Below are 25,934 nucleotides of genomic sequence, written 5' to 3' on the forward strand. Positions count from 1 at the left end.
CTAAATTCCAAACACAGAGACTCCAGAATACAGTAAGTGTGCTACCTCAGAAAGTGCATCATAATGTAAAAAGATTTTCAAAAAATGAAGCAAAATATGCTTGTATCTTAGGGCCTGATCCAAGACACAGTGAGTGATGCTGAACTGAGTCTTAAAGACATCAATTAGTTATAAAAAATACTGACCTTCAATCTTCAGTTTGGCAGATGTCTTTGAGCTTGCTATTTCATAGCTATATTCACCCATATCATCCAGTTTCGTGACAGGGATATTGAGCCTTCTCTTTACACCGTCAGATTCAGCACGGTACTGATCTGTCATAGGTAATGGTCTACCATTCTTTAGCCACTGGCCATCTGATTCAGGATTTGCTACCTCACATTCAAAAACAGCTGGCTGGGACTCAGCCACAGTCAGATCAGTGAGAGGCTTTGAAATGGCACCACCTGTTGGGAAGCAAAACCACGTGTTTTTCTTGTGTTGCTGTTCAACTTTCCCCCATACAGAAATGCAACTACGTGAAAAATTGATGCTGGAATTCTTTGCCCTAATTTGCAGCATGCCCATAGACATTCTGAGTTCTGTGAAAAATCAAGAATAGAATGTGACCTGAACACCACAAAAAGATGTTTCTTACTTCTATCCTAGTTATTCTCATTTATTATTTTTATTATCAGCACAGGTATACTGAACATTCAAGACAAAAATCTTCTTTTTTACATTAATTACATCAAAAGCATACTACATTCCATACTATGGCTCTGATTTAGCAAAACATATAAACACTTACTTAAAAGCTTTGTTGAATTCAAATTATACCGATCAGAAAAGATAAGGGGAAGAGCAAGGAGAACATAGAAAAAAAGATAAATTAAAGACAAAAAAAGTACAACAACAGCACAATTGCTACAATTACAAAATACAGTACATTAAGAATTGTTTTTAAATCACAGTGTAATAAAAATCTTGGACTTCAATCCTACTAACCTGCTACTATAAGCTTTCCAGATGTTTTCTTCTCTCCAGCATAAAATACATATTCTCCTTCATCATCTTTCATCATCTTCACCACTGTCAATTTATATATTTTGCCATGTGCTTCAATTTTGTATTTAGGACCAGCCTTGATCTCTAGGCCTTTGAAATGCCAAATTACATCAATCCCTGAGTGGGAGAGCTCGACCTCAAAGGATACATTCTGTGTTTCAGTGCAGGTGATGTCATGAAGACCTCTAACAATCCGAATTTCTATAAAAAGAATACAAATATATTAGTTGCTTCCACAGTTTTTTATTTAAAGAAATAATTTCACGAAGAACTGTGCATCTTAAAGGAAACCTACTTTCAACTGTGACATTGCAACTTGTTTCAACTTTGCCGACCATTAGCTTGTAATGTCCTTCATCTGATGCATGGGTTCTGGTAAGCACTAGCCTCTGTTTAGTGCCTTTACATACAGCTTGTACGCGTTCATCAGGCTTTATCTGATGATCATTTAGGTACCATTTGGAGGAAGACACATCAGGTGCTGAAACCTTGCATTCGAGGATAGCTTTTGTTCCTTCAACTACGTGAACATCTTTTAGAGGCACCACTATTTCCACACCTGTCAAGTTACAAAAATATTCATCATGAAAAAAACTATGCCTTTAAGAAGTAATCCTAAAGGACCCAAAAATCAAACACACCTTCAAAATCATGATAATAACTTACTGTACACTGTGATCCGTCCAGCGGTTGACAGTCCAAGATCAGGAACACTAAAAGAGTAAGTTCCACTATCTTCCTTTGTTGCATCTTCTATCAGCAACATGTGTGACTGTTTATCCAACACAATGTGAATACGATCACTTGATTGAATTTCATGACCATCTTTCATCCAGACACCTTCCACATTTTCTAGGGAGACTTTAACTTCAAGTTGTACAATATCTCCCTCACAGACTTTTTGATCAGTAAGTCCTTGAAGAATAACCATGGGACGAGCTGTGGAATGAAATGAAGTTAATTAATCCTCATAACAGATAAGCAGAATATTGAATATTAAGGCAGTATGGGATATAGTGATATAGCTATAATATATGTTATAACATAGAAAATCTATAATGTATAGACAATATAAGTATTAGAAATGCTTACGCTTCATCTTCAGTTTGCAGTGAGTCCTTTTTCCGTCAACAACAAAGCTATACTCTCCTTGATCATCTTTATTGACATCTTTAATAGTGAGGATTTGGCGACCACGGCGGGATGCAATCACATATTTATGATTAGAAGTGAGTTCAACATCGCCATGATACCATTTCCCCTCCACGTCTTCTGGGGAAACCTCACATTCAAGTTCACCTGAGAAGGATTCTGGTACTTCGACATCCTCAAGTTCTTTAATAAACTCAACCACAGCACCTACAGGCAAAAATAATTACATTCATGAATAAGCTTGATTAGATACTCCTGATGAAAACATTTCTTATTAAATGAGCCTAACGAAATTAATATCTATACGGTGTAACCATTTAACATAAATATATCTCCAAACTTTCGTACTGGATTCTGAGAATATGAAAGCTGCTTGAACATTTCTTAGTGCATTAGACATCAGTTTATATTGGTTTATTTCTTCCTGAAGCTGATGTCACTTTAACAGTACTGCATGGTACTGAGCTGTGTGCTTCTTACCTTCAACAGTAAGCTTTGCAGTAGTTTTTATGGATTCGTCTTCTACCAGTGCACAGCTGTAGTCATCAGCATCAGACGTTTCAATTGCTAGTACAGAAAGAAAATGAGCCTTTCTGTCTGAATGCATCCTGTATTTGTCTCCAGAATGGATCTCAATTCCATTCTTAAACCATTTCACTTTGACAAAGGGTTCTGATGTCTCACATTCAAACGTTGCCATGGAGTCTCTCTCTTTAGCAACAATATCTTGTAACTTCTGGGTGAAGCTGATTAACTGCTTGGCTGCAAAACAATATGCAATGAATCAACAATGCACTGGCCATATAGACTTAACACACTATGATAAGCAGTAGGATAAAAGTAAGAGAATTTAAATTACCTTGTACTAACAGGAAAGCATGGCTAGAAGTTTCACCAGCTATATTGACTGCTTTCACCATGATGCTGGCAGAATCATCAGAAGTCACATCTCTGATGACTAATTCGCAAACATTATCTTCAGGCCAGTACCAATACACACGATCAGACCTTTCAATCTGCACACCATTTTTGAACCACTGGCACTCAGGGTCTGGTTTTCCCACCACTCTCACACGGAAGTGTGCATCTGTCCCCTGGGCTACAGTCTGGCTTTGAATTCGTTCAAATATCTTGGGAGCCTCCATGCTTGGACTAAGCTCAACCTTCTCTGGTTTGAATGTTGGAATGGTGATTTTGCCTTCAGGAGGAAGTGCTTTCTTCTCTTCCTCTGGGATCTCTTTGGTCCAGTGAAGAAGTTCTTCTTTTGTCTTTTTTAACATTTCTTCATATGATTCATCTTTTTTGCGAGACTTAAGTTCCACAGCAGTGATGGCTTCATAATAGCCCTCTTCTGTCCTACGCTTGAATTTACTACGCAGCTCCTCAGATTCCTCCGAAAGCTTCTCATGAGTGATTCTTTCAGCCCTTTTCAATTTCACCACTTCTTTGGTTGTTGCCTCTGCAGGTTTGTCTACTTTCTGTACCTCAAAGAGAAGTTTTCCAGGCTCTGTCACTACAGGCTCATGTTTGGGTTCAGGAGCACGACGAAGAACAGATCTGAAGTCTTCCCTCTGCTGGATCTCAAGTCTCACCTTATGTTCAATAAAGCCTTCTGGATTCTCTGCAGTGACTTTCACTTCTCCTGTGTCATACGATTTGCAGTCCACAATATCCAGGTAGTAGATTCCATCATAACGGAGTCTAAACCTTTTGCTCTTACGGATGAGCTGTCCATTGAGGTACCAGTTGACCTTGGGCAAAGGATAGCCAGTCACACGGCAGCGGAATCGTGCTGTTTCACCTTCCAGGACTCTTGCAGGTTCAGGAACCAAAACAATTTCTGGTTTTTGTTTCTCCTTTTGGTCTACTGCAACTGCAGGAAGAGCACCCTCATGGGCCATTCTTTCTAACTCTTCAATTCGCTGCAGTCCCCTTCTGCCTTCTGGCAACTGGGATTCTTCCACAAGGCTTTTCTCATCCTTCACGATCAGAGTAGCGGATGTATGGTCTGTACCATATTTGTTAATTGCCCTGCAAGTGATCACTCCACTATCTCTGGAATAGGCTACTCCATAGTCCAGGCTACAGTACCCAAACTCATTGATCATGCGGAGTCTGTTAGCTGCTTCCAAGGGTTTGCCATCATGCAACCACTCCACCACCATGGTTGGGTCACCAATTGGTGTAAGCCTGCACTCAAAGTGTGCTGGTCCAAATTGCTTGAGCCTTAAAGATGTAAGCTTCTTCTTAAAAAATGGTTTCTGTTGCTTTTCTTTGTCATAGAGATCTCCTTCCTCCCATTGCTCTTGACCATAACGCAAATGGAGAGGCTCTAACTCGGGTGCTGCAATCTCCTTGGCTTTGTAAGTTCCTTTTGGAATTATTAATCTCCTTTCTGGTTCAGGTTCTGCATGTTCAACTTCAACATTTACTTTGCACCGAGTAGTGTCCCTCCCAGCTTTATTGATAGCAGTAGCAGTATACCATGCAGCATCTTGCCTGGCAGTAGATTCAATTTTAAGGGCAGCTGCTCCTTTGGTTCCCTCAATCCTGAAATATTAAAACAATTTTTATTTAACTTTTTTGCACTTCTTTGTTATTCATTTATGCCCTTCTCCAAAATTAGGTCAAAGCTTCCAAAGGCAAATCTCCAGAGGAATTAGACATGTTGTTTATGTTTATTCATGTTTATATGAGTGCGGTGCCTAAGAATCAAGCAGATAAGGATAATAAAAACCAGTCTTGAATTCAATGGCAGTTTTGCCTGCAGAGGACTTCAAAATCAGAGACAGATAAAGGTTCCCTAAATCTCTGTTGTAAAAGCATTGGCTTTGCTGAATACAAAATACACAAGCTGGAAAAAATGGAATGAGCCCTACAAGATATTTTGTATCTCTTAGTCTTGCTGCAATGCCAAAGCCGTAAGTAGCTTCAGTAGCCATTGGACTAAGCCCTTAGTGAATCCCTTCTATTGAAGCAAGGGTATTCAGCACACCATAGGAGGCACTTTGCAGGATGGTGATTATTAACTGCTCTACTATTTAAACAAAATAAAAATACTTACTTTATTTTGGGGTATTTATGAGGTACAATGATGTCACTGTTCTTCAGCCATACAATGTCAGGATTAGGGTTACCGGTAGCTTTCACTGCCATCTCCAGCCTAGAGCCCTCCTTTACACTAACATTCTTTAGCCTTTCCACAAAGTGTGGTCTGACCAGGTCTTCCTTAGCTGAAAGAGCAAGGGTAAGTTATCACAAGAGGAAATGACATAACCATGGTTTTTAATAAGAAACACTCCTCAGCCTTCCCAAAATAGCATGCACAGTAGATACCTTCCACAGTTAGTGTCATTGAGACTGAAGCTTTGCCTGCCCTATTCTGAGCAATTACAGCCCATTCTCCGGAGTCATCAGGCATAGCAGGAACAATGATCAATGACTGTGTGCCGTCTTCTTTAATCACTATTTTATGGGTGTAGTCATTAACCACTTGTTGACCTGCAGATACACATGAAAAAAAAAGTTGCACTCAAAACAGCGTCTCAACAAGATGTAAAATGCATATAAGATTGTTTTTTAAGATTATTTGTTGATGAAAATGATGCTGATGTACCATTATGGAACCAGTGTGTCTCTGGCATAGGTCTGCCAACAACTTTTAAGTCAAATCTTGCTGTCTGCCCCTGTGAACATTTAAATGACGTAGGCTTCAGCACAAAAACTGGCTTATATAGTCTCTCTAATTGTCCTTCATCAGTTTCTTCTAATCTGCGGGCTGGAGAACGAGAAGGAGAACTGCGGGCAGGAGACCGGCTTGGAGAGCGTGGAGAAATAGACCTGTAAGGAAAAGATAAGACAGACGTGCATGACAATGTCTTATAGCAGTGGGCTGACATGATAAAGAGTTCAAATTTTGCCTTTAGCATAATTTATTTTAAAGAGGTTAACCAATTTATCTATGTGAGAAATTGTGACAAAATTAATTTTTATTTGTAGTCAATTTTCTTTAGGTTTTTGACAGCTATTTGTATAGCTGAATAGTATTAGGATACACCACAGCCAGGGAAATTTTTGGGTTTTGGGTACTGTACAGATACGGATGTAATCCTCTGTATGTTTGTGCATGTGTGTGTATGTATATGGAGACAGAACACAGTACATGGCAACACTGGGTTTTTTCTGTCATAGAAATACAGCTATTTCAAGGGTGGAAAGTAAGAGTTGCACACAGTACTAAAACTCCAAGTGCAGAAGAATTTTTTTTCCAAAATATGAGTACTTTAAGAAACAAATATGGTTGCTGAGGTTGTAAAGCTGATACTGTGGCTGGATATGCATGTGAGTGATGGTACTCTGGGTACTACATTGCTCATTAAAAAGGCAAATCAGACAAAGAGTTGACACATAAATCAATATAAGCCACGAAACCAGCATTTAGAACTTCTCTAGAGGTATGCAAACTCCAATAACTTAAGCTGTTTAGCTGCTGTGTAATGTTTTTGCACTGTCTATCACAGCAGACTGAAGTCTCATGAAATTTATATGTTACTGTTGTACCTACCTATATCTTCTCATAACTTCTGGTCCTGGCATATAACCTGGAGTTGCTGTGGGTGCAACTGGCTCAACGTAGAGTTTTGCTGAGCAAATGGCATTTCCTTTCATATTACTGGCAAAGACAGTATAAATCCCTTCATCTTCAGGTAAAACAACAGGCAAACGCAGACTGGCACTGCCGTCTTGCAGAACTTCCATGTGATAGCGCTCTCCATGCCTTATGCGCTTACCATCTTTGTACCATGCAATCTGCATGGAAAGAAACAGTGGAATGCTATGTGAGCTCTCCTAAAGGCAAAGATCCAGTAATGACCCATGCATACAACATATTACAACTTCTATTTTTCAGCTGATGCATCGTCATAGCCTACGTATATGTCTTAACATTACTATTTTTATTTGAGATAATTAAGACTAAAGTAACATGTAGTAACATGTAAAGTAACAAGTAACTTTCACAGTAGCCTGAAACGTGAGTTTTGGAGCTAGAAAGAGATATAAAGCTCATTTTGACAAAGAGCAAAGTGACCTAGACCGGACTTGCTATTAGGTTCCCCATTTGTGTGGGCTAACTTGGAGATACTCAGAAGCAAGACTGACTTAACTGGTAAATCTAACCTACCTCTGAACTGGCTAACCAACCTAACACTATTCTATTAAGGTACAAAACGAAAATTCAGCTTGATATCAAAACAAAAGACTGATTTCCTTTGAGATTTGCTGTTTTCTATGCAGAATGTAGAATGTCTGACAATGAGATGTTAAGGGATTTTTCAAGTAGAGCACCAGATGTTTTTTTAAATAGATTAATGTGATACAGGTTTGGGGTACCTTTGGCAATGGATATCCAGTTGTCTTGCAATGGAAAGTAACTCCTGTCCCTTCAAAGGTTCTGTAATTCTTTAATCTTAAATCAAATCCTGCTTCTATAGCTTCAGATTCAGAAATATCAACCATCATCTCCTCTCCGTCTTCTTCGAGAAGTTCATCTAAGGTGGTCTTAATAATTCTGAGTTCAATTTCCTTGATAAGTCTTTCTTCAAAAGAAGAAATATGGAATTCCTATACAGAAAAGCAAGACCATTAGTTCTGTATGTCAGATAATGACCTTGTAAAGAAGTGATTTGTACTGGTAAAATTTCAGTATAAAAAATGAGTATGGAGTGGTAGACATACCTCATCTTCTACAAAAGTTCTGACCATCACTGTATCTTTCGCCATTTTCTTCCTAATTAGGGCTTGTTCTTTTTCATATTCTTTTTCAAAGTCACCATATGAAATAGCTGGGGCTACCTCAGCCACTTTAGGTTCCTGTACATATGCAGTCACCTGAGTTTGGTACATCATTTCTTGTTGAGATTTTATGTAGGCTTCATAATCAGCTAAGAATTAAGAACACATTAATTTGTTAAGTTTTTGTGGTTTTCACTGGATTGTATAGAGAAAACAAGTACAAACTTATTTTACTGTTTTTGGTGATTCAAATACAAACAGCAACAAATTCAAGACTGATGCCCTCAGATGAGCTTTATAAACAGGCAAAAGTTTTACTGTGCTACTTAGGTGTTCTAGTTCTCAAAGTGGAAGCACCTGTAGAGACTATTTTACAATTTCTTCACTGCAGCTCTGTCTCCTGCAAACTTTCATGCATTTTTACAAGGACAATTGAAAAGAACAATTAAGTTAGCTTCTTTCCCTGTCATAGAACAACCAATTACTTGATTAACCTCCTTTCCCCACATCACTCTCTGAATGTCTTATGTTATGATGTAAACTGTTATGGACATCAACAGAAGAAGGTTCCTATAGCTACACATTCTAGCAAAGAATGTAAGTCCTTCAAGAACCTGATGTCAAATACTCTGTCTTGCAGAAACAGAGCCACCAGATCTCCCTTCATGTTTCTTGAATTGACTAAACTAAGCTGCAAAGAATTTGCAACACAATTTAAAATCTTTTCCCCATTTTAAAGTTAATTTTAAGAATTATTTTTCCCATTTCTTTAATGTACAATGTACCTTCTTCTAGTAAGGAGACCGTTGCAGAAGCTTCTCCATGTTTATTACGAACAACAATAGTGTATTCTCCGGCATCGTCGGCAAAAGTCATGGAAATTTCAAGTTTGCATTCCCCGGTTTCTCTTTTGTAACTCACTTTGTATCTATAGACAACATAAAATTACAAGCTCTCTATAATTCTGATGAACAGACTTTTTAGTTAATTTGCTTTTAGTTATATAATTAATCAGAATCAGTACTAACTTGTACAAGACAAAAAAAGAGAAACTTTTGCAGGCAATTCTCACTCAATGAATCTGCAGAACAGTGTATGAAAAGTAACCATGGTGAAACTAGAGTACAGGTCTACTTTCTTTCTGTTGTCACTAAAATAAACGGGATGCAAACAGCAGTACTGAAATATCAGAGGTCTAATTACCAGACACAGTGAAATGGTATATGCTGTGTGCACATAGTTTGTCCTAATATGGGTCATTATAGCATGATATATTTCAAGAATGCTACAAATGTATTTTTTCTCTCCTAGAAAGTGTGTTGCTTTCTATAGACAACATTTGCATAGACAGAATGTAAACAGTGCATGGACAGAATAAAACAAATGCAAAACTTATTCCTGATTTGTTTTTAAGGATATGTAGCATTTCTTATTTTATGGTCTTTTGAATATTTATATTTTAAAACTTAGCAGCCTTCTAAAGCCTCACATTAAGACATGATCCTATGATTTTTCCATTTCAGAAATAAAATTTCACAGAAATCAGGGATGCTATTTGGCTCAGCATCAGTAAGGGAATCAAAATTATGGTACTGTCAATTAAATATTCTTAAAAAATATGTTTAAATAGCTTTTGTGCATTGTATTCAAAGTACCTGTAGCCAGTCGTTAAAGGAACTCCACCTTTTTTCCAGTAGACATGTGGCTTTGGGTTGCCCCCTACTTGGCATTCAAAAATAATGCTCCCACCTTCAATTAATTTATGTACTATAGGTTTTCTTATGAAGAAAGGAGGTATGGGTTCTCCCGATACTTCCTCCGCTGCAGCAGAGACATCTTCCATTACAATGTCCTTTGTCTCCACATAGCTGAAATAAAATTCCAGTGCAGGTAAGTGAGCTGATGTCTGAAGCTCTCATAAACACAGTGCAAGAAATTAATGACCACAGTAGGAGCAGTCTGTTTAGGAAAGTAACTTTACCGTTTCTCTTCTGTAACAGCCTTCTCAGAAATGGTTTCGCGAGTCTCAATTTCTTCTGAAACTGCAAGGCAAATATGATATAGTGGATTTTAAAATACTTTAATAATGCTTAAGCAGTGAGTTTAACTGACACAAAGAGAGAGAAGGTTAAGTAGTTAGTTGGCTCAGAGGGCCAGGTACTTCCACTGAGGAAGCAAGTTAAGAGTCTCCATCAGCCCATAATTGGCCCTTTCCTCATATTCTTACAGCCCTGTTACCTAACAGCCCTAGAATACAATTCAAGGCATATGTTCTACTTGGGAGCTGACAAAATGTCTAAGTTACATTACAAGTAATACGCAGTTAACAAAATTATAATCTTCCTACAGTGATAAATATACTTACCTTTCACATATAAGTGGCAAGATGTGCTGACACTCCCAGCCTTATTGGTAGCAGTGCAGGTAAATCTTCCACTGTCTTCTGCAAAGGCTTCACGAATCACAAGGCGAGCAAGCCCTGCTTTGAAAGTGATCTGGAAGTCCATTGAGCTCTCAATCTTGTAGTCTTCCCTGTACCATGTCACAGTAGGCTGAGGGTGACCAGAGATATGGCACTCCAGAGTGACAGACTCACCTTCAGTCACAGTCTTATTTTTGAGGCCCTGTATGACAAAAAATAAGTATCACAGTTAGTATATATTTTCATTACTAAACATACATTTAAATAACTAAAACCTATTTGAATGGAAAATTTAATGTCTGCTTCAAAACAGTGTTCTGTTCAGCAGTGTATCTGAAAAAAAGAGGCATTTTCCAAAGGGACATATTTGAAACTGGATTTGGGATCTCTGAACATTACTGTTATTAACAAGAAAATGAAAAGGTAGGTTGATGTTTATGCAGATCATGGTGAGAAATTGTTTCACTGCAGCAAAGGTCAACTTACTATGTGACATAATTGTAAAGAATCACCCCCATAACAGACATTCAGAATAGTTTGTGTCAGAGATAAATTGTATGGCTGAGCAAGTCTAATGCAGAGTTAAAAAGATTAAATAAAGCCAAATTTTCATGGTCAGGTTTTCAAAGATAAAAATTAGAATACAAAATGGGTGAAAACATAGTGTAACTCCCCTAATCTACACACAAATTACTTACTGAGACTAAGGTGGGTGGAGTAGCAGGGATTTCTGCAGGCACAGGAACTCTGGCAGTTTCTGTCACCTAGGTTGTTTAAAGCACAGTTAATAAACGCCTAACAAAGCCAAGGACATAAACAGCAGAATTTAGATAAGAAAAGAAATTAGGCAAAGAGAACTCTTTGCTTATCATAGGTAAATATTAGGTCCTTAGAAGGATTTGTGTAAAACGACAAAGATAAAAGTCGGCAGAATGCTGTAAAAGTGGAAAAATTGCAATGAGGAAACAGCAAACAAGTGAGGCTATGCTACATTTTTAAGATGAAAGTCAGTCTAAGTGATGGATATTTGATTAATAACATACCTTTGCTTCACCTTCTTTCCGCAACACCAAGTGTTCTTCCCGCACTGCTTCACCTTTAATGCTTACACCTGTCTCTTTTTTAGTCTCAACATCGTAGCGACTTTTATAGGTCTCAGTAGCCTCTCCAAAGGGAAACTGTGGAGGGGCAACTGGCTCTGCTTTTATCCTGACTTCATGTGGCTTTAGCTGAGGTGGTTTCACGGGCTTGGTGATCTTTTGCACAGCAGAAGTAGCTGATAACTCTTTTTCCAGAGTAGCCATGGCAGATCCAGCTATTGAAACCTAGGGAACAGAAGAGTTACAGCTTTGTTGTTCTCTTGTTTTCAAAGGAGACAGTGTATTTATTGAGCAGATTGCATTTGCACCAGTTGTTTCCTTAGTTACTTATTTGTTAACACTGCAAAAGCTGTATATACAAAAACTACTTGGAGTTTTAGATTGCAGTAGTGGAATACTGGAGATCCAGTATCCTTGTATTATTTTTGATGTGTCTAATATTCAAATATTTTCTCTTTTTTTACTTTAGAGTTTGATCTTTAAATGGTCAAGAAGCTCTTAAGTGCAACATGAGAAATGTCCTCTAAATTTATTCACTTGAGGCTTTAGCTTTCCATTTAATCAGTCTGATACTGCAATAAACAATAACACTAATTACATAACTGTCATTGATTAAATAACTGAAGAGATTTCAAAGTGTTATTGTAGGTGTAATAACTTTGGAAAACATACATAAATCTTCAAAGGGAAAAATATTTTAGGTAATTTTTGTAGTGTTTAATTATGTTTGAGGGAAAAACAGTTCATTTTTTAAGTCCAAGTGAAGAGAGAAAGTATGCTTGAATGAGAAAATTAATTAAATAGGAACTTCTAATATTACATGAAGGAGTTGAACAGAAGAATGGAAAAAATAACGTTAAAAATGGATGGTGTCATATTATGCAGTCTGGATTTTTTCTGTTTCAAAAATTAGCTTAATATGTAGTAATCTGCAAGGAAGAAAGAAGCACTGTTTCCAATGTGCTAGTGAACTGATGCACATCATAAGACTGAAGAGAGGTACTTCTGCTCTTTAAAAAACATAAGTTGCATGACAAATTTTTATGGTTTTGCTGTATGACATGAAGTATTGAAGCTGCATCCTTAAACAAATGAAAAGCTTGTTTAAATAACTAATAATTACAAATCACATTTTAGCAGTTCATGTGTCTTTTTACAGCGCTGCTCCTTATTAGTCAAACAAGTCAATAAAAACAACTGTAGAGAGCATACAACTCTTCTTGGGAAAGCACCATACTGGAGTCGGAGGAAAAGCCAAATGGAATGGGTGACCTACTGGCTATTATAAATGAGCGTGCTGTTCTTCTTGGATACAGTTTTCACTTCTTACCTCATATGTATGATCTGGTTTAGGAACAGCAATTTTGGAGACTGTGAAATGAGGACTTGCTGTGCGGGGTCGTGGGTGTTCAACATGAATTGTTTTCTCAGTCTTAGTTTCTGCTGCTCTTTTTATCTACACAAAGCAATGAAAAAAGTTGTTGAGAATGTGATGCTGTTCTCCAAACTGAAACAGGTTTCACTGAGACATAGTTTTTGGAAAAGAATGCAATGTAAACTGAGTCTAACCTCTGTTGATATATGAACTTCCTTCTTTTCAGCAGCTGAGATATGTTTCTCAGGAGGAACGTAGACAGTTTTAACTTCTTTAGTGAAAACATGACGTTCTGCTGGGGCCTCAGCAACATGGTCTGTTACAGCGTGCTCTTTATAGCCATATTCCAAAGTTTTCTGCTTTACATAAGCTTCATCTGCTTGTTCTGGTTCCCAGGGTGATCGAACACGTGCCTGATCAACTGCTGCAACAACTGTAGCTACAGCTTCAGCCCTTTTTCCAGCTTCAGTCTACAGATAACATTGGCAGAATTTATATAAATATTCATCATTATATCAAAGGCTTACATATCTGGCAAATACTTATAAATATAATGCTCAGTAAAGTATATACCAGACAAAGAGAGAGTGCATAGATAAGAAAAAGTAATAATGTGAACATCAAATGTGTTCACCCATAAATACACTTCAGAGTCAGTAGATTCAAATATAGACATACTTTTTCTAACCTCTATCTATGCATATTCAGAACATATCTATGCTTGTGTGCTTTATACATATCAATATTTGTAGGCAAGCCCTTTTAATACTTCATAGTCACATTTATGGCTACTTGTCTAAGAGTACGGAAAGTATGTAAATGTGCACATAATTTTAAAGTCAGTATGCTCATCAGCTCCATATAACTGTTAGATGCTACTAAAAATGTAGAGATGTGTCTAGCATCTGATGTGAATGTATTTACTAAGGAATATACCCACAAAAATTTTTACTCCAGGCATATCTGTTAATTCAGTGCTAATCTATTTTAAGTGATTTTACAAAAGAAGGAAAATTGAGCTTTCTGAGAAATTGGAAATAATGCATTTGTATCAGGACTTTTATTTGTTTCTAATAACTGATAAATACTGTCAACTTCTATGTTACCAGGGTCCAAATTTCTGCCCAGTCAGCCAACAGTAGGTAATAGGATGAATACTACTAGTGTTTATTATCATTGTCATAACTGATCTGGCTGTACCAACAGAGCATATGAAATGTATGCCTTGTAGCTGGGAAAAAAACTAATAGATAATTTCATGCTGATTTTAAAATCATCATGACCTTAAACTAAAAGAACTTAAGCGAGGCCAAAATGTGATTGTTTACAGAGATTTTGTTTTATTATTAAAGTAGCGTTTCGGTAACAGGGACCTCTTATTCAATATCGTTGCTGATTTCAAAATCTTTGTTTACACCAACTTGAATTTGGCCCTAAATTTACATAATCTAACAAGTAACTGTAATCTCTTAGCAGTCTGACTCCTCTGAGTTTTATATGTTATGTTCTTTTAACTATATTTTATAAAAGTATTTTATGAATGTACCATACTGTTTCTAACAAAGTAGATAGATAGACGTTAAGTAAAACCTCTTGGCAGCTATGCTGTTCTTCCACATATGAGAGTTCCTGGCTATATTATAATAGAAAAGCTTTTCTACAGTGGGAGTCCTCCTGGAACAAAGCAGTGTCAACAAGTGTCTGATTTTCAGAAGTAATAAACTGGACAGACTTGAATGGATGTTAAAGTTTGTATTGTGCAAAGAACAATACAATTCAAACCTTAATAGAGAGAGGTTGTTTCACCTGACAACCATAAAATCGCAAGGAATCATGTTGGAGAAAAAAAGATTGCAGAGTCAGAAATTTGAACAAGTAAACATTACTTGAAAGTCATTGGTAGGGAGTAGGCTTTCACAAATAAATCTGACTGTAGTCTTAAAAGTGGCATTTCCTAACAGGGTGAGACATAAACTTCTTTATCACTAGAAACTTAATCACACTGACTCTTACTTGACAATCATCCCACTTAACGGGTATGTCATTAGAAATTAATCTGAGGGCATTCTATTGTACCCAAGTAGCTCTTAAAAGGTGAGGTTTGCAGATAAAATAAATTGTAACAGTGCATTTCATATATGCAACAGCTATATTCACCTGATCATAAGCTAGATGAGTTTTTTCTTGCTTGGCTGTAATTTCTTCTCTAGTTCTGGACACTGTGACCGGTGCTTTGGTTTTATCAGTGGCAATTATTTTCGGAACTACAGTAGTTTTCTTAGCTTCCTTTTTAATCTAATTATTATAGCAGAAATAAAAGTTTCAGTTACATATCATCTTGAAAGATATTTGAACAATGGGAAAGCATTTTGGAATGGGAACAGAGAAGGAGAATTAAGGGGTTAGATCCTTGTGCACTGCACACAGTTTTGTATTATATGTATATTGATAAGTATTGTTACACCCTGACACCTATGTAAATAAAAGTAATGGTTTTAAAACAAAAAAGTTTAAATGCATTTCAGGAGTCAGTCAGTCCATTCCAAAGGTCAGTCAGAAGACAATTATGGGCATCCTATTAATGAAAACAGTTAGGAGAGAAAGATAGAGGTGGAATAATGTAGTCTAATTAACAGTAGTTCTAAAAGTTTGTAAGTAAGTGGAATAAATCTTAGAAAAAATCAGCTGGAAATGTATAGTTAGTATTTTTTGAGGGACACATAAGGTTTGTAAAGAGGAGAGGATAAAAAAAAAAATATGGTTGTAACAGTGCTATTCACCTTTTCCTGGGTTATGCTCACTTGTTCTTGTTTGGTAGAAATTCCTTCTTTACTTTTCGATATTATGACCAGTGGTTTAGGTTTATCAGTGGTAATTACTACCTTAGGTACAGAAGGTTTCATATCTTCCTTTCTTATCTAGTTTTTATGGTAAAGAAAAATAATAGTAATCAATTATGTGTGTTGTCAAAATTACACAGCTTTTCGGGAAAGTGGGATAAGGTTTCAGAATGTATATCAATAGGAGAAAAACCATCACTTGAGAAATGAAATAATTCCTTTGTACAGACCAAATTATAGCCTATCTTATATGCTAGTTGAACAAGGTGCATTCAAAGTCTTTAACATATTGCATTAATCTGTGTGTGAATTAGAGAAGAATCTTCCCACTTCATAGTTAATTGTGATACATCATTGTTATGTTTTGTATAAACTGCATAAAAATGTGCGTTACTGACTTAATATTTCTTCCTATCAGTAGAGGGAACTATTTTATTGGTTACTCCAACGATTACAACTCCAAGAAGTTGTAATCTTCTCTTCATAAAGAAGCAGAGCAAAGATCCGTAGCACATTTGATGAAGAATGAGGTTTTATAAGCTTATTAAACAATGAGCTAAACATCTGTAACATTTATTTACCTTTTCATGAGCAATGTGCACTTGCTCGTGTCTGGTAGATATTTCTTCTCTAGCTCTTGATATTCTTTCTTGTTCTTTGGCTTTGTCTGTGGCAATTATTACTGTGGGTACTGGAGTTTTCTCTGGTTCTTTTCTTACCTGGATGTTTACAAATAAAGAAGTTTAAATGATATATTGTTTAAAAATATAAGGTATGTGATTTTCGATGCATTTGGAAAAGAGGATACAAACTAAAGGGAGGAAAAATGTGAAACTCTGGATTTCAAAATCATCTAGTCTGGAAACAAGAATAACAACATAAACGGACTTTTTATAAAATGTATATACATTTAGCATAAAAATAATAGGACATTCCACAAATGCTTGCTTTGCTACTGAGAGCAGTAATAAAAAAAATTGGATCAGAGAAAAACTGTCCTGCATCATAATCAGTTTGAGAAAGTGTAGGATATCAAAAACAAGTTTTAGACAACTTTCACTTTGCCAGGAAGTTCACATGTAATCTGCACATAAACATTTAATTTTTTGCCCAGGTGGATTTCTGTTTCTCAGTGCTTTAAAGATAGGTTACATTTTCTTCCTCACGCATTTCAGCTACAATGCAAATGTAACATTTCTCTATAAAAACTGGTCTTCTATTAAATCACAGTTGTCTGATAAAATACATGCTAAAATAATCTGAATTCCAATCACTCATCAGTATTTTCAAAATTGATTTCAATGCAGAATGAGCTTTTCCTCCTTTTTCTGACCCACTGTGCTGCCAACAAAAAAAGCAGGCTACAAATGGCAAGCTTAGAGACAAATCAGAAAAACAATGGAAAATTTAAGACATATTTCCTACATGTCAATTCTTTAAATGATTGAGAATACTATCTAGTAAATCATGATACAATATATTTTTAAAAATATATATTTTTTTCTAAGTTAATGTTTTGCAAGTTTATCTATCACATTCTTAGGTATTAATAATGGAAGTGAAATAAAAAAGGAAATACAGTCATCATCAAGGAGAGGTAGGAGAATGATAGCAGTGTAAACTAGAGGAGTGAACATATATAAAAGGAAAAAATAATATTATGGTATGTTATTTGTCTTGTTCATAAGCTTGTCTTTTTGATGAGAGATTTTTTAACAAGGTAGGGTATGACAATCATAGATAACATCTGCATTCACCTTTTCATGAGAGATGTGCCTTTGTTCTTGTGAAGTAACAATTCCTTCTGTAGTTCTCGATATTACTGTTTGTTTTGTGGCTTTATCACTGGTAACTACTACTGTTGCCTCCTTTCTCATCTGATTTTTATAGCAACAAACAAAAAACCAAAGCCTTAAAATTCATTTTAACAAATTGATCATTGAAAGAAGAGGAGAAGGAAAAATAAGAGAGGAGCGCAAGTGAAGGAAAAATACTAAAGGAGAATTATTTTATTCCTAGTGGGGAAATTATAAATTAGATATTAGAGGAAAAACTTCATCAGTGTAAGAATAATGTTAGAGAATAAATGACAAGGGAGAATACAGGATCACTTTGACAGAAGGCATTCTTAAACTAAAAACCAGGTTAAGAATAATTAGTTCAATCCTGCTATGACGGAAAGCAATGGAATAAGTGATCCATGAGCATTCCTTTACAGACTAGATGCTTTATACGAGTATGCATGCTTTTGCAGTGCACTGTGTAATATCTTGTTAATTCCTCACAGTGAATCATGCCTTGTTTGCATGTTGGATGAAGGGATAAAGGGGAAATCATAGAACGTCTGTGCTCTATTTCTACCTGCTCCTCAACAGGTTGAATGTGGACTGCAGTCATTGCTGTCCTTTTAGCAGTTTGCTCTACACCTGGAGCTGGTTCTCTCACCATGGCTTGATCCACAGCAGCAACAACCGTAGCAACAGCTGCTGTTTTTTCACTGTCCTTTCTCACCTATATTAGTCACATCAAAAGACATTTTTTCATGTTTTGCATACATTCAGAAGAAGCACAAAACAAGTAGAGAGACAGAATGTTGCAAAGAAGCATTTAAATATTTGCAGCAGAACTCTCTCAACAGCAGATACACACACGTTTTTATGCACAGCTCTCAGATTCCATTTAGCAGATCTATAAAGCAGTGGTGAGTCCACACATAGAGCAAAACCAATGCTCTTTCCAAAAATAGACTTTACCTCTCTAGCACCAGCCGCAACCTCACCAGCAGTAGCACCACTAATGGTAACTTGTTCTTGGACCCCGTATCTCCCCTCCCATCTTTCTTCAGTTCTTATTTGGGTAGCGCTTGTAGATACTCTTGTTTCCTTCATCTGGGCTTCCGTGGTTGCAGCGTATCCTTCCTGCTTCCAAGGAGGAAGGACTTCGGCCCCAGCTGTTGTCACTACATGTGTTTTACGTATTGGAGATGGAGATTTCACTGGTCTAATAGGTGAGGTGGAGATTCTTCCAGCAGGAGAAACCGACCTAATGAAAAAATAAAATATTAATATAATTAATTCAGTGTCATACAACAACAACTATGTAAACAACTTCAGCCTGAACTCAAATTCACTCCCCATTTAGGGTATCTTCAGTACTTTGCAGTTTGATTTTTAAAAAGTTTTTGAGGTGTTCTACTTGCAAATTACACTTATCATTGTGCCTAATGTGTGTTTTTGTCATAACTGTAACACATCTTTGTAGTAGCTTAGTTAGACTTCCAAAAAGAAATAAGGGCAAACGTCAAAGGGCATTTCACTCAAGCACATACATTTAAAATATAAAAATACATCATCAGTTTCCATTTGCTCTATCTTAATTCTCCTAACAGGAATAATATAAAAGGCTTACAGGCTGTGAGTATTACATAATATATTTGTGGTCCGGTCTCTGTAGAGAGACAAAATGATTAGTGTAACCACTCTTTGTAAAATTATCATGTGGCAGCCACCTAGCAACAACATAACTGTATCTACACCTGCACCACATCTCCTTTCCATGTGTCAGCCATACGTGTGTTCAGACTCAGGCAAGCTTCTGATCAGGGCCTATATTTTTTCCCATACTTACATTTACAAATCTCAGCCACAATAATTGGTAGTCACTGGGAAAGTGCTGGTTTCTAAATTTTGATATTCCAAAAATCCGATCTCAGTCCTATCAGATAGTTTTAAAGCATTTTTCAAAATGCCTTAACAGGCTTCCTAACTTACATTTTCTTTGAGAGGAATTTTTTAATGCTGTATTTCCCAGATAACATTAACAAATTGCAACAGTAGGGGGCAGCAGCATCATATTAATTTTTAGATTTAGTTTCTAATGTGTTGTATGTCTAAAAGTAGTTTGAGTAGCAGGGGAGTACAAACTTCTAGTTCCATATGCACTCTAGATGGCACTATTGAATTATTCTTTCATCTATGCAGTTTGTTAGTTATTGCTAGTTACTATCAACCCATTTCTTCCTGTCCTTGCAAGTTATTCTCAATGGGGCAAAATTCACCAGCATACCTAGCTCTGGCAATTTAAACGGGGCTCTTCTGAGCACTCAGCTTGGAGGCATTCCTTCCATGATCCTGGTGCTTCAGGGTGCTGAAACTGCAGGACTTCCAAAGCAATTTTCTCTTTACCTGCCTCTCAGCACAGACCTCCTGGGGTCTCCCAGATCGTGAGCCCTGCTCTTCAAATCACTCACTTTCTCTCTCAAGACACTACACAGAAGAGCTAAACTTCATTTTTCCCTAACCACATTTACCTTGCCCACCTTCAAAACATTATTTCCGCAGTCATTACCAGCACATACATAGAACATGCATTCCCGTTTTTTAACATAGCCTTCCATTCTGTTTGCCACTCATCAGAGTGTCATTGCTCTTTTCTCTCTTCATCTAAAATAATCAAGGGCCAACTGCTCTAGCGTTTTCTTCTCTTTCATCATGAACTTGGAGCTTTGAGTGCTATTTCAGCTGTATGTAGAGCAATCAAATGGGATTTATTCTCTAAAGAATTTTCTTCCATAAGGATAGAAAGTTTATATGAGGCACACACTTCTGTAGCAATGGTAAATATAACATATTATAACTCACAGTCAGAATAAATTCAGTCAGTATTAAGTCAGTGCATTCTTCCATTTTGTACTATGCTCTCATTCTGCAGCATTACTGCTATATGTGAAAGTGACTCAAAAAGCAATCTTGTTTGAAAGGATAATAAGTTTACCTTACTGGTGAGGGTGTTGGTGCTCTGACATGTCTTACAGGTGATGGTGATTGTCTAACAGGTGATGGCGATTGCTGTCGTGCCATTTGTGCTTTTGCAGCAATTATTGGTGGGGTTGGTGATTTTGACGTAGGTCTAGGAGGCATTCGTGGAGGTGCTTTGTGTGGGAGCTGTTGGGCTGTCGCACCTTCTATGACCATTTCAACACTTGTAAGTGATCTGGCATCAAAGTGGGCTTCAATCTTCTACAATGAAATCAAGAAAACAAGTCTGAGATACTGTAGAAGTAATCACCCATATTTTAGCCTTACCTGCTTTGTTTTTGAAAAATATACCTTTTCAATTCTGGCTTGTCTTGTTTGTGAAATCTGAGCAGTCGAAACAATTGTCTTTGTCTTTTTAGCAGGAACGGCTTCTTCCTCACCTTTTGGAAGAGAAAGCATGGTCAGGAGAATTGCATATGGCAACAAACAATAAGTAGTTGCAGAAATAAATGAAAGGTCAATTCCAATTATACACAAATGTATATAAACAACAGAGAAGGAATTAAGCAGCCATCTGTTTTTCCTGCAGTATCTATAGACAGATAATTGTGAAAACAGTTGAAATAATATTTCTGCATTACTATGTCATTAGAAAAAAAACCCCAACCAAACCAAACCAAAACAAAACACATTTCTTGTAGATTCTTCAGAATCAGTCCTGGATATCAAATGAATACACAGTCTGGAAGCCTGACTGAGGTGAAATCCAAGCAGGACTGCTCTGGGTAGAATGATTCACTGCTACAGTGTTCCTCTATCTAAGAACTGTCTTCATCCTTACCAGGCTCATTTACAAGACCATGCACAGTTGTGCAGTCTAATACATCTATTCTATCAAAGCCAGCTTACAAATACAACTTTGAGAAATCTACAGAACGAAATTAGAACAACTGAAAGCATCCCACACTTTTTTCTGTCTACTGTATCCTCAGTTTAAAGAAGACCCATTCTGGAGAAAAGGTCCTTTTAGATTCTCAGACAAAAATCTTTGGCAAATTTAACCAAAGACACTGCTTTTTCACAGCAAGTTAATAACTCTTGAGAAAGAAGTTATAAATGAGCTTATTGATACAACTTTGATGAAGTGGTGCATATTGCGCCATTACAACAATGAAAGCTCTCTTATTTTCATGGCTTGAAACTTCAACTCTGTTACCTTGGATTAGCAATTCAGCTGTTGAAGTAGCACGTCCCACATTATTTGTGGCATTTACTGAATAGGTACCGGAGTCTTCAGGATATGCTTCTGCAATTATTAAGCTGTAAAGGTCTCCTTCTTGTAAAATTTGAAAATCGGGGGAGCTTTGGATTTCTACTCCATCCCGATAGAACTTCACCACAGGTGTAGGGATTCCAGTCACTCTCACGTCAAGTCGAACTTGACTTCCCTGCCTTGCAGTCATGCTCTGTAGTCGTTGTGAGAAGTTTGGTGGTGCTGTTCCAGCTGCAGTTTTATTGAAGAAATAAATAGAAAAACAATAACGTCTGTCAAAAAGAACTGTAAGGGCTAGACATTTTCATTATTAGAAGTGCATCTCCTTCACATGCTACTGACAGACGTTACTACCTTCTCAAACATTCAAAACATTAAGAGTTGATTTGCCAAAATGCAAACACCCTTAACTTTTTCCATGTGTTTAAAATTTCTGATATTTCTGATTATGTCCATGATGGCAAATGTTTCTAGAATTAGAGATACATAGATTATAACCATAGGTAGTAAACACAGTCTCTTGGGTATGGTCCTTTATGTGAGTTACTCTGTTAATTGTCATTTATATCATTAAATATCATTAAGGGCTCCATCCTGCAGAACTTTATCCTTTCTTTTATGCGTAGTTTGAATGTAGCCAGTATGACAGATAACATGAGCAGAAGTATACAGGGCTAAGCAAGAAGTTTGTGATTAAGAGTTTACAAGATCAAGATTAAACTTTATATAGTTAAGGTGTAAAGGATGCTGTTAGAAATTACTGGTGAGAATATATGCTGAATTCTAGATTGCTTTAGGAAAAGGAATTTGGTTTGTTATTTCTTTGCTAATCATGCACTTCAAATCCAAACTTTTTCAATTATCTGTGACACTTCTCCTATCACTCTCTTTCCCACATTGCTAGCAGAGAGAGGTGCCTTTCTTTAGCTGCTTGGTACCTGTGACAAGTAGCTCAGCAGTACTAGTTGCTTGCCCAGATCCATTGGTGGCTTGTACGGTGTATCTTCCACTGTTTGCTTCTGTCACGGTGGGGATCACCAGTTTAGCGCGGCCATCACTAAACGAGATCTGCACACCGGGCAGAGTTGCAGCAGAGAGAACCTGGCCATCCCGATACCAGCTCACCTCAGGAACTGGGAAACCTAAAGAAAAAAGAATACAAAAGGAGACTAAGATGCTATGAAATGCCAGATATCCAAAATTACCATAATACTCCCTCACGTATACACAGTTATAGTGGAGTGTAATGGCATAGGCACAGATCTATGTTTATATGTCCAGTGACACAGTCGTAAAGGAATTTATTTTTCGAGAGGTCTTTAAAATACACAGAGCAATAGGACAACTGCAAAGGCTACTGCATTTAGGAAATCACTTGGATAATGAGTGGACTGTAGTGTTTGGCAATCCTGTTGAGGAATAAAAGTTCATAAAAATTATAAGGGGGGATAATTGATGCACGTGAAGTATTTCTTTTATGTATTTGCTAGTATCTAAGTAGTGTTGCTAACAGAATTATCTGGTCCAATAGTTTGGAGGCAAAGTAAAAATCAGAACTTCCAACCAAGTTAAGTAGTTGTGCTAACGCTGAATGATTTTAGAAAATGAAGTGACAGAAAAAGTGACTGTTGTAGACATTACCACCAAGTGCTATTAATTTTTTGGTCTTTTGTTTCTTTTTTCCCCAGGTGAATTCTCTTTGAGTTTGGGAAGCAGTCAGCTGGAATCAGCTGACCTTTTGTTTTTCAAATATATTATTCTGTTGTTGTCAGGGTCATAAGCAAGACTCTTCTGGTCAGAAGAGTTTAACCTATATCTACAGCTGTTTTTTTAGCTTTAAATGGTGATTTTAGATTCCTAATGGAAATTATCTTCCCAGTGTTCTACTCAGCCAACTTTATTGAGCAACTGAAATCCATTTGACGAACAGGTACAATTTTTATATAAGACACATAAGGAGAACAGCTAATTTAAGGAGGCAGTTCGAGCTCAAAGTCTTTTTTGTAGTCCTAGAACATAATTTCTCCAAAATGAAAATCCCTGCAAATTTACTTCATGTACTTCTCCACTCAAGACAAATCACCAATTGCACTGCACAAGGGCTCAGGAATGAGATCTGAGACTGCACTTACTACAGCTGCTCCAGTTTTCCCAGATCCACTCTCTGTGGTTTGGAAAACCCCAGGACCACAGAATTCTGCTTCCTTTCTAGAGTATCGCTCCTATAAACTCATTTAATTATTTGGGGTTTTAATGTGCCAGGAATATGACTGTGTGAGACTAAAGTGAAAGAGAAGCTGAGATACGTAGATTGAAACTTTTACTGGTTGACTGTAGTCACACCAGACTTGGTTAGGAAAGTTTTAAATTTTACTCATAGTTGAAAAACTTATTTTTAGATATATATAAAATAGAAACACACACACACACAGAAAGAGATCGTGGCCAGTTTTAGAGACGATTAGAAATAAAAGAGTAAAACTACATTTAAGCTTTGTTAATTTCACAGATGGAAGTTAGCAAACAGCCCTGATGAGGCTGGTATAATTCAATTTTGTACTGCTGGTATAGGACGACTTGGGCATTATCACCATAAATATAGAGTATCCAGCAGATCCCACTGATTTCATCCAGAGCTATGTGTCTTCAACATTTGTGCAAATGAGTTTTAAAATGTTTTAAGCTAGACAACCAAAAATCATGTTGTCCATAGTGAATTTCTTGAAACATTGCCAAAATGTTTTCTTTTCTTGGTGCAGCATCATATGATGATTAGCAAACATGGGTGTTTGTGTGGTAGGTTGAACAAGGCCCACATTTTTAAAAATTGAGTCTATTTTGATGTCTCAAACTGACATGTTCAAGGGATCCAAAGTTAGAAGTCATTTTGAAAAACTAAGCCCAAATACATATTAAAAGAAACTCAACTTCGCAAGTTTACTAGCACTCTGCTAGTCTCATGCCACAGAGCTGGGGACTAAAATGTAAGATCTACCTCAGACTACAGATATTTTTGCCTGGGCTGTATGGAGTAGGGACTTACTTTTATACATGCCAAATTACACTATGATTTGACTATTAATTATTAGGACATTCTTTTTCATTTTAAAACTGTTCTTGAGGTTTTTTGAGCTTTATTGCCAAAAATAAGAAAATGAACCCAAAGTGCCTCAACTTCACTGCTTAAGTAATTGAATTCCATAAGTAATTGAATTCAATGTCCTGACAATGATGTAAGTGACAGGAACTGCCAATCTGTGTACAGTCTATGTGCTGCTTTCAACAATATGCAGAGTGTAAAGGCTGGCTTGCATCAGGTAATACCTGAAAATATTCGTTCAAAGAAAGTTCAGCGGAGTACAGGTTAGTTCTTTATGAACAAATTTGATACTTGATCAGTACTGTGGAGACATGAGGATGGGCACAGTTCTAATGCCAGCAGCGCTGCAGACTTTCTTGACAGTGACGTGCTGCCTCATGTCCCCTCAGTCACTGCTCACCCAGTAGTGCTCCCCCTGTGATGATGTGCTAGCTGCTCTGGCATTTACTGCTTTTAATCACGAGGTTTCTGTGTTCTGTGTTTTCTGAGCGCAGAGGGAGGTACTGGGTATTTTTGTCTGATATCAAACCTTTGTAATGTGGCACTTAATTCACAGTCTGATACAACAGTACAATTCATTTGTTCTAGTTTAGAGACTGCAAAATTGCATCTCAGGTGGTTGCTAAGCTCTTCTTGGTACTCTTAGATTAACTGCTCTCTTCATGTTCAAATTGTAGCTCTGTATTAATACTTGACTTGTATATAAAAGGGCAGTGTTATCAGAGATAGAAAGTCTGAATTTCAAATTCACAATAATTCATGACGGATAGGAAGGGCAGACAATGTAGCAGAATAAAGCTGTGTAGTCCGTTATTTATGCAATTAGTTCAATAAAACTTTCATATTTTTTATGCATTAGAAAAACTAAATGCCAAGCCACTGTCAGATCTGTCAGTCTGGGTGGGTGCTTTTGGGGCATGAAAGATATTCCAGCATCCCACAATATGAATAAAAGCTAACAGGAGATTGCCTCACATGGTATTTCAGACTAAAGTACAAATATGGTATATGCTATTAGAAAAACTGCTGTATCTCCTCTTAGTAAGAAATCAAGTTCCCCTCCCAAGTACTCCGT

The 25,934-nt window shown here is 36.9% G+C and overlaps 1 protein-coding gene across 1 annotated transcript in view; it reads right to left on the reverse strand.

Moving 5' to 3' along the window:
• The window catches only part of TTN (titin), a 245,382-nt gene that overhangs the window by 218,055 nt on the left and 1,393 nt on the right, over positions 1-25,934 (reverse strand). The window contains exons 2-32 of the mRNA XM_072874311.1: positions 22,698-22,901; positions 21,703-21,990; positions 20,838-20,926; positions 20,503-20,747; positions 18,478-18,771; positions 18,091-18,235; positions 17,487-17,606; positions 16,311-16,448; positions 15,670-15,807; positions 15,047-15,184; positions 13,084-13,359; positions 12,845-12,970; positions 11,458-11,739; positions 11,113-11,178; positions 10,358-10,616; positions 9,974-10,034; positions 9,648-9,860; positions 8,778-8,920; positions 7,936-8,141; positions 7,591-7,821; positions 6,764-7,008; positions 5,816-6,039; positions 5,536-5,700; positions 5,264-5,432; positions 3,059-4,749; positions 2,680-2,961; positions 2,140-2,406; positions 1,714-1,986; positions 1,343-1,606; positions 988-1,248; positions 186-446 (exon numbers count right to left, since the gene is read on the reverse strand). Of these exons, the coding sequence (XP_072730412.1) occupies positions 186-446; positions 988-1,248; positions 1,343-1,606; positions 1,714-1,986; positions 2,140-2,406; positions 2,680-2,961; positions 3,059-4,749; positions 5,264-5,432; positions 5,536-5,700; positions 5,816-6,039; positions 6,764-7,008; positions 7,591-7,821; positions 7,936-8,141; positions 8,778-8,920; positions 9,648-9,860; positions 9,974-10,034; positions 10,358-10,616; positions 11,113-11,178; positions 11,458-11,739; positions 12,845-12,970; positions 13,084-13,359; positions 15,047-15,184; positions 15,670-15,807; positions 16,311-16,448; positions 17,487-17,606; positions 18,091-18,235; positions 18,478-18,771; positions 20,503-20,747; positions 20,838-20,926; positions 21,703-21,990; positions 22,698-22,901 (7,764 nt within the window). The remainder of the gene's footprint in view (positions 1-185; positions 447-987; positions 1,249-1,342; positions 1,607-1,713; positions 1,987-2,139; positions 2,407-2,679; positions 2,962-3,058; positions 4,750-5,263; positions 5,433-5,535; positions 5,701-5,815; positions 6,040-6,763; positions 7,009-7,590; positions 7,822-7,935; positions 8,142-8,777; positions 8,921-9,647; positions 9,861-9,973; positions 10,035-10,357; positions 10,617-11,112; positions 11,179-11,457; positions 11,740-12,844; positions 12,971-13,083; positions 13,360-15,046; positions 15,185-15,669; positions 15,808-16,310; positions 16,449-17,486; positions 17,607-18,090; positions 18,236-18,477; positions 18,772-20,502; positions 20,748-20,837; positions 20,927-21,702; positions 21,991-22,697; positions 22,902-25,934) is intronic.

The sequence above is a fragment of the Ciconia boyciana genome, chromosome 10 (assembly GCF_034638445.1).
Source record: "Ciconia boyciana chromosome 10, ASM3463844v1, whole genome shotgun sequence".
Classification (NCBI taxonomy): Eukaryota; Metazoa; Chordata; class Aves; order Ciconiiformes; family Ciconiidae; genus Ciconia; species Ciconia boyciana.